At 41.3% G+C, this 17,640-nt stretch overlaps 1 protein-coding gene across 5 annotated transcripts in view; it reads left to right on the top strand.

Moving 5' to 3' along the window:
• The first annotated feature begins 3,091 nt into the window (after positions 1 to 3,091).
• PDPK1 (3-phosphoinositide dependent protein kinase 1) overlaps positions 3,092 to 17,640 on the top strand; it is a 30,398-nt gene continuing 15,849 nt past the window's right edge. Inside the window, exons 1-3 of one of the 5 annotated variants that reach the window (XM_048962221.1) lie at positions 3,125 to 3,240; positions 11,619 to 11,764; positions 16,973 to 17,242. In XM_048962221.1, coding sequence (XP_048818178.1) covers positions 17,030 to 17,242 — 213 coding nt within the window. In that variant the 5' untranslated portion in view covers positions 3,125 to 3,240; positions 11,619 to 11,764; positions 16,973 to 17,029. Of the gene's footprint in view, positions 3,241 to 3,530; positions 3,766 to 5,428; positions 5,510 to 9,898; positions 11,524 to 11,618; positions 11,765 to 16,972; positions 17,243 to 17,640 lie in introns of those variants that run through there. The other 4 variants (XM_048962219.1, XM_048962220.1, XM_048962218.1 and 1 more) reach the window with 4 other exon arrangements.

Here is a 17,640-nt window from a genome sequence, read left to right as displayed (position 1 = left end):
TCAAGAGCATAGGTGTCTAAAAGAGCAGCAAACGAATCACAAGCATTAAGATGTGACCTGTCGTACTCAGGATGAATTCTCTTCACAGTATGGTTTCTGATACATTAAAGGACAATTAAACTGTCAAATACTGGAGTCTGATAGGTGAAACACACACACAAAAAAGTTGAAGCTGCAGGGCATAAGATAATTTATCTGCAAACTCTTACTGGAAAGAGCTGTGGAAGCAATCTTTTTCTCCTATGGCAGCCACTAGTCAATGGCCAAATAAAGCCATAAATCTTTCCCTGGTTAAGTAAGCAGATGGGATGAAAGTAATTCCAGAGACAAGAGAAACAGTTTGCTCCTTTTAGTCCTTTTGTTAAATCTGATCAGTGTGTAAAGAAGGAGGACAGAGAATGTTGGTTACACTCAGCACACCACAATCTTACAGTTTACCCAGAGCACTGTCAAGTCTAGACCCGCAGCTCTGTCATTTCATCTTCCCTGTATTGCTGTCCTCCTGTGAGTCATAAATCTTGTGCTACAGAAATCTTTAACATCACAGATCTTTCCAGACCACTATAGCCCCTCAAGTCACCAAGCACCCTTCAGCAGAAGGTATGGTCCTTCACAGAGTCACCCACATTTTCACTCATGCATACATTCTTCTAGCTAATAAAATCACCAAGAATTAAAAATAGTCATTTTAGTGGTAATTTAATCTAATCTACAGATCTGATCCTGGTAGAGGCACTGCTGCAATTCTGAAGAGAAAATCATTAATCAAGCATGGACATCTAAATGGTTTTAAAGTGAGAACTGCAATGTTTGATGGGGCACATATTCATGTAGTGGTGGTGGTAACTGGAAAAGAGGAGGTCTTCTTGTTATGCTAGAATGTGGATGCATGAAGCAGGAGAGGAGGGAAGGCTGCTTTTTTGTTTTTAACAACTTGCAAACCAGGGATCAAGTTGTAACATAAAACTGCAGACGTTATGTGAAGGGCTGCCTGCACTGGGGTTTGCTGGCTTGCACCACTTCATCCTGGGCCAGCCTTGCCTCTTGCTGCTCCCACTGCTCTTGACCAATGCCTTTTTAGCAGCACCCACTCCAATCTGCCATTGCCCTCTGCTGGAAGAGTCCTGTTTTCACAGACTTCCAAGGTGTCCAGTAAGATTTTACACTCATTTCTAAAATGTTTTTTCCTGGTCTACCCTAATCTACTAAGTGAGTCCTATAATTAGAATCATAGAATAGTTTGGTTGAAAGGGACTTTTAAAGATTATTTCCAACCTCCTCTGCCATGGGCTGGGCACATCTTCCACACAATTAAGTTGCTAGAACTGGAGTAGGCCTTTCCTAAGTTCCACCTCAAGTTAGAGGTCGTGTTGCAGGCAAAGGTGAGCAGCCGGCACTGCTGAGGACTATAACTGTACTTGTATATGATGCTGTAAAATTACAAAGATGTTTCCTGAGTGGGGCTGTTGAGCTCATATAGTCTTCCAGGGTACAAAGATATTTGTAACTTGGTTAGGCAAAAGCATAAGATCTTCACATCAAGGAAGGCTAGACATTATTGTATTTATTTAGTTATTTAGTAAATACAATGGTATAATGAAAATAAAAGAATTATAGAAACAGTGAATCATAGAATGTCTGGGGTTGGAAGAGATCTTACAGATCATCTAGTTCCAACCCCTGCTGTGGGCTGGTTGTCACCCACCAGCTCAGGCAGCCCAGGCTCCCCCATGGCGTTGAGCGCCTCAAGGGATGGGGCATACAGTTTCTCTGGGCAGCAGTTCCAGTGCCTAACCACCCTCTGAGCACAAAATGTCCTCCTAATATCTAATCTAAATCAGCCTTCTTTCAGTTTAAAACCATTTCCCTTGTCCTATCACTGTCTGCCTCTGTAAAAAGTCATTATCTCCCCTCGTTATTAGTTCCCTTTAGGTACTGAGAGGCCACAATGAGATCTCTCCGGAGCCTTCTCTTCTCCAGGCTGAACACCCCCAGCTCCCTCAGCCTTGCTTTGTAGGAGAAGTGTACCAGACTTTTGGGCTTCATTAATATTGCAAATTGCTTTCTGAAGTAGTTTACCAGTGGGACGCTGCAGGATTGCTGCCTTGCCCAACCACCCCAGCCTTATTTGAAGTTAATTATACATCAACGTTGAAGATTCTGATGCAGCTCACCAAACAACGTGGCCCTTCCCTGCATTACCCTTTCGAGCATTTCCTTAAAATTCAATAATCTCCTGATGAATTAAAATTGCTCTTACAAGGCGTCATACCACCTTGTAAGCATACCTGAACAACAACCCCATATACCTTCAGCATTTGTGATGTGAGTCAGCGCTTCGGGCTGGATCCGGCCAACTCCTGTGAGCAAATACACTTTGTGTGCTTGAGAACACAGGTTGGGAAGCAAATCTGGGGACGTGTTTCCTACAAACTTACCTGAAAGAATAAATCCTCATTACTTATACCATACAACAGTTAAAGATATTGATGAGTACTTTTTGAGTGCATTTATGATGCGGGATAACAATTATTTAGTTCTGAGATCTCCAATGAAAGCCTTCTAACAAAAACTTTATGTCGGATTCAGTGCATTAGACATAAGGAGCGCCAGACACTGGCCTTTTATTATTATTATTATTGAAAAGACTGATTTTTAAGAATGCCTACGGGAAATTTCATCTGTTACACGCTCGGGTCCGTGGCTGGCACAAGGACTTGACAGCCTCAGCGGAAGTTCACGGGATGAGGCACCAAGCGCTACCGGGACATCAGGCGGCACCGCACGGCGTGGCGTAGGAACCACCCGACCTCCGAACGTCACCACGCCGCTCCCACGGCGCCTCTACGTCAGAGAGAAAACCCGGATGTGAGCGCAAGACGGAAGTTGGAAAGGCCGCGCGCCCCACCGCCCTCATCCCAACCGGAAGCGAAGCCGGCAGCATCCCCACAACAGCTGCGCATGCTCACACTGAACGTGCGCTGAGGCTGATGGGAGGCGCTCCGTGCGGGCTTAAGCGTGAGTGGCAGGTAGCGAGACCTGTGAATTTGCGGGTTGGACGGAAGTCCCGCCTACAGCGGTGGGGGGGGGCATTGTTGTGGGTTACGTCACGGACGGAGGATGCGAGAGCCCCATTGGCTCGGGCCGGGTGGCCGTGCGCTGGGCTCTTAAAGGGCGACTGGAGCGCGGGCCGCGCCGGCCGGCCGGGCGGAGCCCATGGCGAGCACCAGCAGCCACCTGGTGAGTGCGAGGCGCGGGGCCGGCTTGGAGGTCGGCTGAGGCTGCCGGCGGCTGCTGCGCCGCCGGGGAAGCAGTAGGCCCGAGCGCCGCGCCCGGCCCAGCCCGGCAGTGAGGGGGCGGGCCGCCCGCGTCTTGCACGCTGCCGGGCGGCGGGGTCGCGGAGGGGCTTTTGCGGGCGGCCCCGCCGCTCCCCGACCGCAAGGAGGGCCGCCGGGCGAGCGCCGCGCCGTGCGGGGCCGGCCTCGGTGCCGCCGCCGCTCCTCCTTCCAGTCCCGGAGGCGGGGCGGCGGTCGCGGTCTCTGCGGTCGCTCCGTTCTCCCCGGCGCTGCGATGGGGCCCTGAGAGCGCAAGGCGAGAGCGGCGATGGGCGCCCGAGTTCAGCCCAGCGTCGCGGGGAAGCGTAGCCGGGCCCGGGCTGCCCGCGGCCTCTCCGTTCCGGTTACGGGGCGATGGCGTGGCCCCGCCGGGCCGCCTCCTCCCCGCGCGGCCTCTGCCCCTGCTCCCGGCGAGCCGCCTGCATGCTCGGTAATGCGGTTCTTCTTTAGCGGGAAAAGACGCGTCGGGGAGACTGAGGGTGGTCCTGGCACACCCCTTCGGGCAGTTGTTTACGTTCAGCTGGGAATGTAAAACTCGGAATTCCATTTTGTGAGCGCTGCTTAATGTGTGCAGTTGCAGCTGATAAATAGAGGTTAAAAGTGGTAAATCTTACTTAGCATTGAAGATTATACGGCATAGTTAATGCAGAAATTCCCTTATGAAAACAGTAAAAAAAAGTAGGACTTCTTTATGTGTTTTTGTTTGTTTGTTTGGTTTTTTTTTACAGCAGTAACGACCAGCATTCAATGATGTCAGTGGAACTAACTGACACCAATGCATCTCTTACATGTGTGCGGTTATTGCTGTGCTTTCAAGTCAGGTGGTCTTTCAAGTGGGTTCACTCCCCAGCACTTCTGTGAGCTGACGAGCTCTGCTCTATAGCGATCTTTTTCATCTGAGATCAGTTGAGGAGGATCTGCACAAAGTCTGGCATAGCTGTGCTAATTCTCAAAGCCTCGTTTCATAGTGTGTTCTGCTCTTTGTGCTTAGGGATTTGTTTTTTTAAGGGTGTTGTGTTTAGTTGTAGGAACTGGCTGAAAATGAAAGTTGATATGTGGAACAGCCCTACAGGGGAGGCCATGGAATACTGCAGGAGGATTATGAAATAAACTTATGTTCTGTTATGAAAATAATTAGTTTTGCACTTCTGCCATTTGATATAGCTCCATGTGGCTGTTTATTGCTATTAGAGAAGAGTTATATTTGCATGAACTGGCTTAAACAGGGAGCACACTTCCCTTTGTGCTCCTGTCCTTGCTCATTGCTCTTCTGTTTGTTTTTTTCCCCTCCAGATGTTTCTGTTCCTTTTCTGTGAACAATTCATATCCCTGTAAGAAATGAATGCTAAGAAAGAATGAATGAAAAACAAAATTGACAACTGCTTTTTGTTTAAAAAAATATATATATATATATATTCAGAGTAACTTAATTTCACTTCCTTTTCTTCTACCTTGTAATGTTTCTCTGCTCAGGTGAGTGCACTGACTGGCATTTGCAGTCAGAGGTGCTTCGATTCAGCCAAGCTTTCTGTAGTTCAGATGATATCAAATGTGGGAAATGCAGTATTTCCGAAACTTTTAGCAGGACACAGTAAATACACTCTGTGTGATGAAATCAATGAGTTCTGTGATCATTTTACAAGAACTGCAAAGGATGGGGGGTGGGGAGATAGAGCACAGCTTTGAAAGAAATACTGCAGCATTCCTGTGTTAGCTGTTGTATTCACATACATGGAGGCAATTACCTATAATGTTCTTTTTTTGAAGCTGTGGTACCAAAGAGAGAATTGTGTTTTTAACCAGGAAGCAATTTTAGTGCCGCTTTAGTTGAAGGTGTCAGTGTGGTCATAGTTATGTACTGTTCATGCCATTATAATTGTCTTGAGACTTCTTTATAAATGAATTTTCTTCCTCTTGAAATGAAACTCTGGAAGAATTTATGGCTTTAATTTCAAGAGTGTCTTCAATGGAAGGCCTAGCAATCATTACAGTGCAAGTTCCATTCCTCCAATGAATCTGTCCTGATAAAACCTGTACTGTAGTCACAGATGTGTGAACAAAACTGTTAACGTGTTGTTTTTGTCTCCTCATAGGACTAATGTGAGCTATATTTCTCAAAGAACTAGTTTCTTACTCAAGTTCTGCATCTTCACAAGGAATTGGACTAGACTATAGTAAGACTTCTGTTTTTAATTATTTGTAGTTAAAAAACTCAGAGGCTTTTTTTTACCTATAACCTATCTACTTAATATGATTTTCTCCTGGGTTTTCAGCATAGGACTGTAAACTGCTCTTTATCACTCATACATAGAGTTTTCACTAGGGTAAGTTTTCTGTGAATCTTTTACCAAAGCAGGTTGCAGGAGTAGAAAATAATAAAAGAAATAGATGTTGAGAATTACAGACAGTGCTCAAAGATGATAAATAGGTTATGCTAAAGAGGAGTGACTGTGTAGGTATTACTGTTTCCTTATATAGGAAGTGTTGGTAGCTGTTGGGAAGGAGACAGTTCAGAGATAATCTGTAGGTAATAGCAATGATCAACTAAATCCAGTGTGTGGATAGGTTTGGTTTAGTTCATTTTTTGTTAAACCAAACATTCTTTGGGAAATTTGGTCTGTCTTAGAATGCTAGAAGCAGTGTCTGTTTCATAAAGCTGTTGTAATTGTGCAAGTAGGTTGTGCTGAACCTTCTGAAACGCTGCAGCCTTGGGCTCATCACACTACTGTAAAGCTGATCAGCTGAAAGTAAGCATTGAAGGAACTCTTGGGAAGGGATGCTGATTGCTGAAGTACAGGCAGGAGTTCTGCCACACAGAACCAGTGCAGTCACTGTTTTAGGCTGAGAAGACTAATGAATTTTCAAAGTAATAGAAATAGATTTCATTGATGAAGATGTAAAATAATTCTGAAATCTGTTTTCTGTCACTGAACTTGCATCTTACCTATTTTTCTTTTAGAAAAGCTGCTTGAATTGCTGTAAAGCTAGCACGTTTATGGCCTCAGATAAAGTCAGAGTCAGAAGTTACTTTTCAATATGGGAAGAACAAAACACTGTTCAGAAAACAGTTTAGAAGATAAAATCCTCCCCTGCGTTCCTCATAGTGGAGCTTTCTAAAGAATTTGTACAAAACCAAGGAATTGCTGTCTGTGATATTTCTGGGAAAAGGGAAAAATGTTGCCAGGTTAAATCATGTATATGCAGTTGAAAAAAAAATGTGTGGGCAGGGGGCACTGAATTCCTTCCCATCCTTCCCTTTTTGACACCTTATTTGCCGGTCAGCCTGTGGAAAGTTGCCAGGGTCTGGGAAAGAACTGATCACAGCATGCACGAAGCGCTGAGGTTGAGGCTGCTTTTTCTGTGTTTTGAAAAGAAGAAATATATAAATGCTTCGCTTGGCAAATATTCTGTATTTCCTTATAGCAGCAGATTGCAAGGATTAACTTGCTTAGCACGTTCTTCTGAAAGGAAAGTATTAAATTTGATGCTCAGTTCTTTAGCAGTTGTGGGAATTCATCATAGTTCTCAATTGCACTGTCCAGCCTTTGTGCATTCTGTCCACATATTGCCACTTCCCTAGGGCCACTCCTCTACTCTGCATTCATGACTGCTGTCTCTCCCTCCTAAATCCTAGCCCTGCTATCAAGGAACCTTGTACAGGAAGCTCTCTTGTGTTTATTAGCAAGCCTTATCCATGGTGCACAGCACCCCTTATTGGGGTGCTTTGTCAGCTCGTGCAGAATGTGATCTAGATTTCTTGCTGTTACAGATGGCTTCTTGTGAGCTGGGCTGGATCAGTTTGCATGAAATGAATTCTCGGTGGCTTGTTTACTCTTATAGCTGTTTGGGCCACAGGCTGACTTCAGGTTCTTAGAGATTTTTGTGGTTTCCTGTTTCTGATCTGTTTTGAGGCTTGGGGGTGCAGGGAGGGGTTTGGGTGGATGGTCTTTAATAGTCTTTGCCCCTTAATAAATAGATGATAAATAGATGGTATGCAGATTCTGACAAATCCTTTCATTACCTTTAATCCTTACCTGAACTTGGAATTGGAATCTTGTAAATTAGTGGCAGAAAATAGCACAGTATTTGTAAGGTCGTTATATTTAGGAAAAGGCATTTGCATGAACTGTAATGTTTGGGACATGTGTACGTAATAAACTCATTGCTGTGGAGACAATCTTGTAGATAATACACCATTATTCTCCAAATGAAAAATCAAACCAGTCTGACGGTATGGAAGCATTCCTTGTGCTTCCAGGTTCTAGTCTATCGACTGTACTTCTGATGCTCTGTGAATGCAATTTCCTCTCTATTCACTTATGGATAAACTGTGATGTGGATCTGCTACAGAAAGTAAAGGTGTGCTGGTAGGTGGTCAGATGAAATATGAAGGAGGCAAAGTGTCAGAGCTGAGCTTTGTTTATGTTTTGGGATGGCTTTCCTATGAACACTAAGGTATGCCTCCCAGACTTAAAGATGCTTCTTTGTATACTGTGAACTTCCTGAGGATGTGCATCCAGAAAACCAAAGGAAAAAAAAATCAATTAATTTGATTCTTCACAATTACTCTTGATTCGTATATGGATATACGACTCCTGAGGATATCTTCAAGCACGAGGCAAAAACCTGCTGTAGAGGTGATGGTTGTGTTGTTTTAAGCAATCTAATTGTGTCTTAAAATAATACAAGGCCTGTAAAATGTTGCTCCTCTCATTCTCACAGGTTATTGCAGTGTAGCATTATGTGGGATTTAACTAGGGCTTATATACGTTTGTTCTTGAAATAGTTACTGTGTCTTTGGGATAACAGGTACTCTCAAGGCTGCCTGTACATTATTGTATTTTTTTTCTTTGAGGCAGGCTACATTGTGTGAATTTCTTTTCTTGGTTTTGTTCCTGCTGTTGCAGAGGTCAGGCCAGTTTAGGTAGAGCAGCTCTTTGCAGAGTTATCTATTCTGAGCTTGCCACTTCACTAATGCTTACCATCTTTAATCTTGAAACGCATTATCAGTTTTTAAAGTTGTTACTCTTTTCTTTTAAACAGTGCTGCTTTGTTACTGCATCCTGTTAGAATTTTCTTTGTTTTGGAGGGGAGGGGAATGGTTCTGTACAGTGCTTCAGGGCATGCACACCTTCTGCTTTAGAGAGGTTTCAAGCGACACTGCATGAAGATGAGCGTACCTGTGTGTTGGTAGGTCAGAGACTTGTTTAATCAGGTGGTTGGCATAACAGCTCAAATGACGAAAAAGAAACAAAAAACAACCCACACTTTATATTACATTGCTTTTGAGAAGTTGCATGTTGCATGGTTATTCATAAAAAAACAATGTCTTAAGCAATGGATGAACTCAGAACTTCTGAGATCAAAAAATTTCCCCTCAGATAGGATTACTTGTATTCAGATCCTTTTTCAAAACTAAGCTGTAGGAAGATTCCTGTTGTAATTGAAATGGAAACTTTCAGACTGTTCTTTCAAATGTATTTATCAGTAGCCATTTATGAGCATTCAGAACAAACTTGATCAAAATATATAGGTTTTGACAGATTGGTTGGCTCTAGATAAATAATTTTGCTGACTGCTAGTCTGTTTCGTCAAGGCAGATGGGGCTGATGGACAATTCTTGGGGCTATAAGCTGGATATTGAATTTTCTGTTAATATTTACATGCTGTTTGAACAATTGCTGATGTGTCTCTGTAGAGCATAACACCAAACACTAATCTTCTATAATAATGGTATGTGTTTAATGCTTTTTTTTTATTACTACAAGTAATTAATACTTGGCGTTGGGATTGTTCACTGCGTTTTGAAGCAATTGTCTTACATATTTCTCAAAGTGCTTTTCTGTAGGAAAAAAATCCTGTTGTCCAGGCAAAGTATCTTTAGCATCTTTGTAACCTAGCACAGTTTCTTAAAAGCCTAACAAATTCGGCACTTACTTAAAAAATGGATTTGTGTAGTACCTAAAAGCAGATGATACTGTTTTTGTTTTGAAATAAAAGTTTGGTATCCCTTCCTTATCAGATTTTTGATGAGGTGTTTTAACTTCACACTTTGAGCTCTTTTCTATTGAATAAATTATTAAAGTCATTGAAGACAGTGTTTGCCAACCATGGTACACCAGTCCATGGCTAGTTTTCTCTAAATGTATTCCACTCTTTTTCAGTAAATAAATGTTGAATGTGATTCTTTAAAGCCTTTGACATTTTTCCCTAGATTTCACAATGTGGAAGCGTGCTTCTAGGTTTGTTTTCCAAATTGCCCCCCTCCAATGGTATTCCTTCCTGATTGGGGAGATAAGTAATCTTTTATCAAGCTGAGTGTTCAGCTTGCATGTTTTCATATGTCCCCAAATTTCTGTGATGTTTTACTTTTATAATATGGCCACAAGTGTCGTATTTCTGTGGATGAGCAATTTACTGGTTGTGTAGAATACTCAGAACTATTGCCATATCTTGGCTTGATCTGAGTTCTCTGAGACCCATTTTGTGTTTGATTTTTCTGTCATGAGATTTAATCTGACAGTGCCTAGTTATTTTTTAAGGCATATGAATAGAAGTTCTGCTTTTCTTTAGGCAAGTATTTTAATTCCTTGAAATAAATGTTTTAAAATTATTTAAATTGATTGACAAACATCTAAGCATGTATAAGTGAAAGCTATTGTAATACAATTTCATAAATTGTTCAGTTATTGTTTCTCCTATCTACACAGTTTTTAAAAGTAGATTAATAGGGTACACTGTTGGTCACTTGTCAGAAAGTCTGATTGGTCCACTGGTCCATCTTGACAGAAGTTTGGAGACTAAATAGGCTTTAGGATATCAGTATGGCTTCACCAAGGGCAAGTCATGCTTGACAAACTTAGAGGCCTTTAATGATTGAGGTACAGCGTCAATAGATGAAGGAAGAACACCTGGACTTGTGCAAAGTGTTTGACACTGCCCTGCATGACAACCTGGTCACCATATGGGAGAAAAATGGATTTGTTGGAATGGCTGATCACTGGATAAGGAATTGGCTGGATGGCCTCGCTCAGAGTTGCAGTCAATGGCTCAGTGTCTGAGCGGGACCGATGATGAGTGGCATTCCTCAAGGATTGGCGCTGGGACTGGTGTTATTTAATGTCTTTGTAGGCAATGTGAACAGTGGGATTGAGTGCATCCTCAGCAAGTTTGCAGATGGCATTGAGCTGAGTGGTGCAGTTGACATGCTGGAGGGAAGGGATGCTATTCAGAGGGGCCTGCACAGGCCTGAGAGATGAGCTCGTGCCAGTGTTATGAAGTTCAACAAGACCAAGTGCAAGAGCAATTCCAAGCACAGATACAGGTTGGGCAAAAAATGACTTAAAAGCAGCCCTGAGGAGGAGGATGTGAGCCAGTGATGTGTGCTTACAGCCCAGAAGGCCAACCGTATCTTGGGTTGCATTATGAGAAGTGTGACCATCAGGTCGAAGGTGGTGATTTTCCTCCCTTACTCTGCAGCAGTAGTGTCCAGTTCTGGAGCCCCCAACACAAGAAGGTGGTTGAACTGTTGGAGTGGCCACGATGATGATCAGAGGGCTGGAGCACCTCTCCTATGAGGAGATGCTGAGAGAGCTGGGATTTTTCAGCCTGGAGAAGGCTGCAGCAGGAGCTTTTCGTGGCCTACAAGATGAGGAGCTTTTATAAGGGCATGTAGCAAAAGAAGAAGGATTTTAAGCTGGAAGAGGGTAGATTTAGACTAGATATCAGGAAGAAATTGTTTACTGTGAGGGTGGTGAGATACTGGATCGGGTTACCCAGCAAGGTTGTGGGTGCCCCCTCCACGGAAATGCTCAGGACTGGGCTGTGTGGGGCTGTGAGCAACCTGGTGTAGAGGGAGGTGTCCCTGCCTAGAGCAGGGGCTTGGAACTTAATGATCTTAAAGGTCCCTTCAAACCCAAAGCATTCTGCGATACGGTGTTTTGATAGAAAAATTGATGTTCACTGTAGTTTGAGAGCACACAGTCTGTTATTGTTCTGGGTTGCCTTCGTTCCTGGCAGTCGCTCTGGTGTAGCAGCATAGAGAGGATACAAAAGGAACGCTGATGTTGAAGATTTAACTTATTGATATGGACCACGTGATAATCACTATGCCCTCTGCAAGCTGTTCCTGGAAGGAATTGGAGTATAATAAACAGTGCTACCTGTTCTGTATCGTCTGCACTAAAAGGTAAGACTTGTTACTCTGATTCAGTGTTTCTTTGTATCTTAAGTCGTTTTTCTTGTTGCTGAGCTACCATGTTTTTGCCTGAATTCTCATTTTAGGAATTCTGAGGAACAATTTGAGGATATACCTTCAGAGCCACCCAAGTATCTGATCTGATGGAATATGCTGGACCCTCTGGGGTGTGTTGCACACTAGCCTTTGCAGTGGAGGCTGTCACAAATAGGTATTGGAAAACCTGGAGAAGGTAAATATTTTCTTTTTGGGACGAGGGGGGAAGTGCCAGTGGAAAGTAGTGTATAATGCCTGTTAATTGCCCTTTCTTGCTCTGTTTTTCAGATACAAGATCTGTGTTGCATTCAGTTGCTACATCTTGTCAACCCTTTGAAATATCAATGTGCCATGAAAAGAAATATAACTGCCTAGCTGTTCATGTTTTTTCGCTTTGTATTTTACAAATAAACCCTTAGAATAATCTGGATTTTTAATGGTTAATTTCTAAGCAATATGAAATAAGCTTCAATTTAAGAATTATATTCTTGTATGACAACATCAAAATAATTTATAGGCATTTCGAGCCAAACCTGTGTAGCATACTCTGTATTTAGCAGAATCACAGCATTGATAAATAAGTGGTCTTATCTGTAAAACTCCATCTGTCTGATGAAAGCGATCACTTTCAATGTGAAATAAAAACTTTATCTGTGCAATTAAGGGATAAATAGATGGGCTCCCTGTTTTTATTTGAAGATGACTGTTTTAATTTGGACTTTGAATCTTGGATTCATAGATCTTTGTGTTAAGGAGCTATGTTTGGTAGAGATGTAAGGGCTGTGAATCGAAGAGGTGCCATGACACTTGTGGAGGAAATCTTACACTACGTAATATAGGTTTTAAAAGCCTCTCGGGCTCCATTTGCAAGTGAAAAGATGTAATTCATAGCCATCCTAGATTGCTGCTGTGTTGCTTTCTGAATCAGGTAATTTATGAGGCAGACTTTCCTGATGTAGAGCATATGTGTTTGTACTGGCTTCTCTGTCCAGAAGTCTCTGAACTTAGCATGGTTGGACTTAATACTTGTGACACTGGCTGCTCAATAATTACATGCAGTATGACTTCTGTTGAGTTGCAGGTGATCCTAATTTTTGTAGTCCTGTGCTCTCTGAAGCCACAAGGCTAAGACAGTTGGTCTCTTTATTAAACAGAAATTACAGGAGTTCAGTCTAGTCCGGTAATTAGTATTGCTCCAGGTATTCAGTCTCTTATTTTTTTTCTCCTGACAGTGGTTGGTTTTGGTTTGTCCTTAATGTTTATGTAATATTAGTGGCAAGAAGACTTTGCTTCTCCTAGTTGGTTTCCGAGTTCTTTATATTCAGATATTAGACTTTTTTGTCTGTCTCTCCTTGTTATTTATTAGTTATATCGTATTTTGACTTGTAGTGATGTTTTTAGTGGAGACAAAAGCAATATCTTAACTGTTTTCTGATTTACCAAAAGCTGTGGATTGCTGTAATTGATGTACCTTTTTGCTGAATGTCTTGTTTGTTCCCACCCAACTCCTCATCCCCCCTTTTCCTCCCAGTCTTTATTTCTATATGGCTATTCTTTCTCTTTAAACTTTTGGGCTTTGAGAATCAATGCCCATAATTAACTAGCTTCTGCTTAGGATATACCCTGTACTTCTTCTCCTGAACAGTACTTTGTATTTCACGTGTTATATATATATATATATATATATAACAAATATATACATATATATATATATATATGTAAGTCAAGTATCTGCATTTAGCAGACTGATATGATTTATGATGAACATTCATAGGAAGGTTGTACCTATGAGTCTTAGTCTCACCAGCATTGTTTATAATTGAAACAAATGTACCACTTGAGGTGAGGAGCTCATTTCATTGTGTAATACTTTCTGGTAGCAAGATCTGTTTCAAAAAAAAAAAAAAAGTTCTTTAGGTAAGTAGATAAAAAAACTTTTGTGATCCATGAAGGTGTTTGAGACCAGGTTGAATGGGACTTCAGGCAGCCTTATCCTCGTGTGTTCCAACCTTATTTATGGTAGGAGAAGCTGAATCTTTGCAGTCCTTTCAACCCAAGCTGTTCTGTGATTATTGCTGCCATGTGAATTAGTGCAGCTACAGATTGAGAACAGTCGGCAGTTTTATGTATCAGAAAAGTTATAGGTTAAGATCTTATTCATGGTCTTTCTCTGTAAGAGGAGCAAGATTTATTTAATTTCACGAGTGGTGTTTCAATGATAACAAAGATATTGCCTGTCTTTGGTATTGGCATCATGTCACTTAGGACAGGAGTGTCAAGTACTGGTAGCTCCAGAAGGCCCAGTCTGTACTGCTGTTGGTGTTGATGCAACTGTATCAGCAAAGTGGTGCTGCAGAACTTGCAGTGGGAAAAAGCTAGGTGAGATTGTTGTCATGGCTGTACCTGCTTTAGAGCAGCAGGCTATTTCATGCTTACTTTGTATGTAGATGTATTGTAAGTTGCAGTGCAAATGCTGTTGTCAAAATGCTGAGTTGCAAAAGGAATTCCAAAATGTTGAAGTCTTTTTAGTTGGCTGGGAGCTTTGTGTGTAGCTGGGTTTTCATAGGGAGGAGAATGGGGGAGGAGTGAAAGTACAAAAGTGAAAACACAGTGATAGCTGATGGGCTTCCTGCACTGATTCAAGTTTTCTTCTCTAGTAGTTCTACAGTGTATGGCTGGAGTGGAAAAGAACAGTAAATACACTTGTTTCAAATGAATAAAACTGTGTTACTAGTCAGTTAGTAAAGATTTAACAATCTGAAATTCCAAGGTTAATCTTGACTTTCCTTAGAGAAAGTCAAACAGCTAACTGATGCTATGCTCTGGCTGGAAATAACCTTCTCTTCCTAAAACATCCAATATTCCTGTCTTCTTCACTCAGGACTTTTCTATACATGACATTCATTGTAACTTGTTTTCAGATAATCTTGCAAGTAAATAAACTGTATCCAATACCTATTTTTTCCTCTCAGTTTTCTCCATGTTCTTCAGTGCTTTTTGTTGTTTGTGGGTTTTTCTTCCTCCTTCAGAATGATGTTGGCAGCTGTAGATCTCCCAGTGCTGCTTCTTTACCTCTGTACTGTTTGTTGCTTTAGGATAACCTGAGCTGACCAGAGTCAGTTCATTTAAATCCTAATACTAGAATCTGTTATATACATGTGTTTTTTTTTACTGTATTTCAATTAAAGAGCCATTTATTGTATCTGCATTGTGTCAGTTGTTGAGCAGTCATCTTTGTGCTCGGCAATTGCTGCAGTTTTTATAAAGAAGAGTGCAGTCTAGTTTTAATTCCAGCTGCTGTGAATCTTTATGCAGGGTGTCCTTAGAGCAGAAGGAAATGTGATTCAATTGGGCTGTAAGGAAGTTAGAGAAATAACTTGTGACAATTGATTCTTGGATAATATGGGGAAAGTGCAGCTAAAATATCAATATAGAAGGCATAAAAGAAATAGTGTACTACAACACCTGTACTTTAATGTGTTTGTGTTGTTTGCATAATAAAACATCAATATATTTCCTGTTCTTCAAATATGAGAATGCTGTGTAATTAATTCTGAGGAAGGTCATACACTGTTCTCTGATGGAGTTGGTGAACTTTTCACAGCAGTAAGGCTGCTCCCATCAGTCTCCAAGTCTTCATGCAAATTTAACATCCTTGTGTCCTCACAGAAGCTTTATGGAGCATACCAACAGGCTTCTTACCAGACTGTTAGGTCATAAAGCTCAAACAAGTTCTAAGAAACTGCTGCCTGATCCTGATTTGCCCTGTCATCTTAGTTAGAAATATCCCAGTCCTTAGAAATATCCCAAAGAAGGAGCAGAGACCGTGGTTCAAGTAGGTTGTGTGCATTTTGGAAAGAAAATGCTTCTTGGAAGTTAGTGTTTATGGTAGTTGTTCAATAATAGTTACCTTTCAAATGACAGTAGTTTATATTTAGGTAAGTTATTGAGCATGAGCAAAACAGAATTGTAGTTCTCTATGTTTGACTTTGTTACCTTAGTCTGACTTTAGATGCCTAATATGTTCATGTATGTATGGAATGCCACTAAATGAATAAATTAAATGTACTTCTGCATAGAACAGTAAATAATAGTTAATTTTGGAGCAGGTGCCTTCAGCCTAAAGCAGTGATTGGATGCAAGTCCAGTCCCCTTCTCAAGTGGGTTCTGTTAGAACTAACTGACTCAAATTGAAATTTATGAGACGTTGTTCTTGTTTTGGCAAGATGAGAAAGGTCCCGGATTAGGTCAGATTGGTACAGTACAGCTGTTCTGAGGTTAGGAGATCTTCATCAAGTCACTGTTTCGTTGTACTGGCGGTATGTTTGAATGCTGAGAGTGAGAATCCATGTTGAGCTGCAGCATTAATATTCTTAAATATTCCCTCTGCTTTGTATTTCAGTATTTTTTGCCAGAGGAGCTTGAGCAGAACTCTCGTTATCTGTGTTTCTGGCCAATTTCATATAAAACACTTGAAGCAAATGTTTGACAGACAAATGGAGGTGTGTTAGCAATGGGAAGGGAAACCAGCTTGACTAGTTTGCTTGGTCTTACTGCAAAAAGCTGATGAAAGTGTACCAAATAATGATTTCCTTTGTATGTTACAAGGATTGGTATTTGGAATGTCTGTTTTCATATTTGCTGTTTTCAGGGCTGCATCTGTTTGTATGTCTTAGGATGGGGGAGTCTGTATGAGATAAAATACTGTAATCTCCTTTGTTTTAAAGGGTCAGAACAGAGGTTGTTGGGTATTTTTAATGAAAAAGTGCTTCTGATAATTAGAATCCTCCATCTAATCTGCCTTTTGCATGCATCTTATGTTCTCCCTGTCCCTCCTGACCCTCCCCTCACTTAATGAAAGATAATACTTGTAGAAAAAGTGAGATTCCAATTAAAAACCTCTGTGATACATGTAAAATGCATCCTTTGCCTATTAAAGTTCTCATGGTTTACTTTTTCATTTATGATTCATTGTAGCATTTATCTATAAATGAATGTTACTGGTGAATATAAGTGTTAATTAACTCTTAACTACTTTTATAAGTTTTAGGGAAACTACCACTTCTTAAGATGAACTGGTGGCTCCGTCACCAATCATAAACTTTAAAAATGATGTTGTTCTTAGGGAAATGTACCTGAGAATTTGACACTTTGTGGAGGGGTTTTTTTGAGTCTCACATATCTGCCTTCTTGAATTAAAACTTTGAGACTTACGGCTAAGTGTACGTTTGTAGTGTGACCTAAACAGTGTCTATTTTGGAAATGGCAGCTTTTATTTTGTTAAATATATGAATACTTACATTCATCTTCATGATAGTCCTTTCAAACAGGAAGGAGCGCAGAGTGCAGATGCATGAGATAATAATTTGAAGGTGTGGGTTAATAGTTTCATTTCTCTTTTCAGTATGATGCTGTTCCAATCCAGTCTAGTGTGGTGTTATGTTCCTGTCCATCCCCATCAATGGTGAGGAACCAAGCAGATTCCAGCACTCCATCTGTCATTTCCACCTGTGGCAGCAGGCAGGGATCTAACATGGAGGGCACCGCAGCTGAATCAAGATCTAGTTCAAACTCCTTGCCACAACATACAGGACAGCAGCCTCCACAGCCTCGAAAGAAACGACCTGATGACTTTAAGTTTGGGAAAATTCTGGGTGAAGGATCTTTTTCAACGGTAATTTTACTTTTTATAACAGGTGTTTTGTGTTAGTCTGCCAGGTATCTTAGATAAACTTCAACATTCTGTGCCCAGGTGATTAATAATTTGTAAGTCTAGAGATATCCTGCTCATTTACTCTTCAAGTTATAGGAGCACTGATTTTTTTCGAAGTCTTTTTTTCAGTTGATCAGAAGTTGTGTATTCTGATGACTTGATGCTTAGATTTTTGGGAGGCAATGCTTTCTAATGTGAGCTTTAGACAGCTTAACATCTTATGTTAAAGTGGTATGACCAAGAATTTGAAATTGGGCTAAGAGCCTTTCATGGGGAGAACTTCTACCCGACATCCTGTTTGTGACGAAAGCCAAGGCCAGATGCTTAGGAAAGAATGTAAGAGCAATATTTCTTTGGTA

The sequence above is a fragment of the Lagopus muta genome, chromosome 15, assembly GCF_023343835.1.
Source record: "Lagopus muta isolate bLagMut1 chromosome 15, bLagMut1 primary, whole genome shotgun sequence".
Classification (NCBI taxonomy): domain Eukaryota; kingdom Metazoa; phylum Chordata; class Aves; order Galliformes; family Phasianidae; genus Lagopus; species Lagopus muta.
Note: the sequence above shows the minus strand (reverse complement) of the source record. Positions and strands in the feature narration are given on the sequence as shown.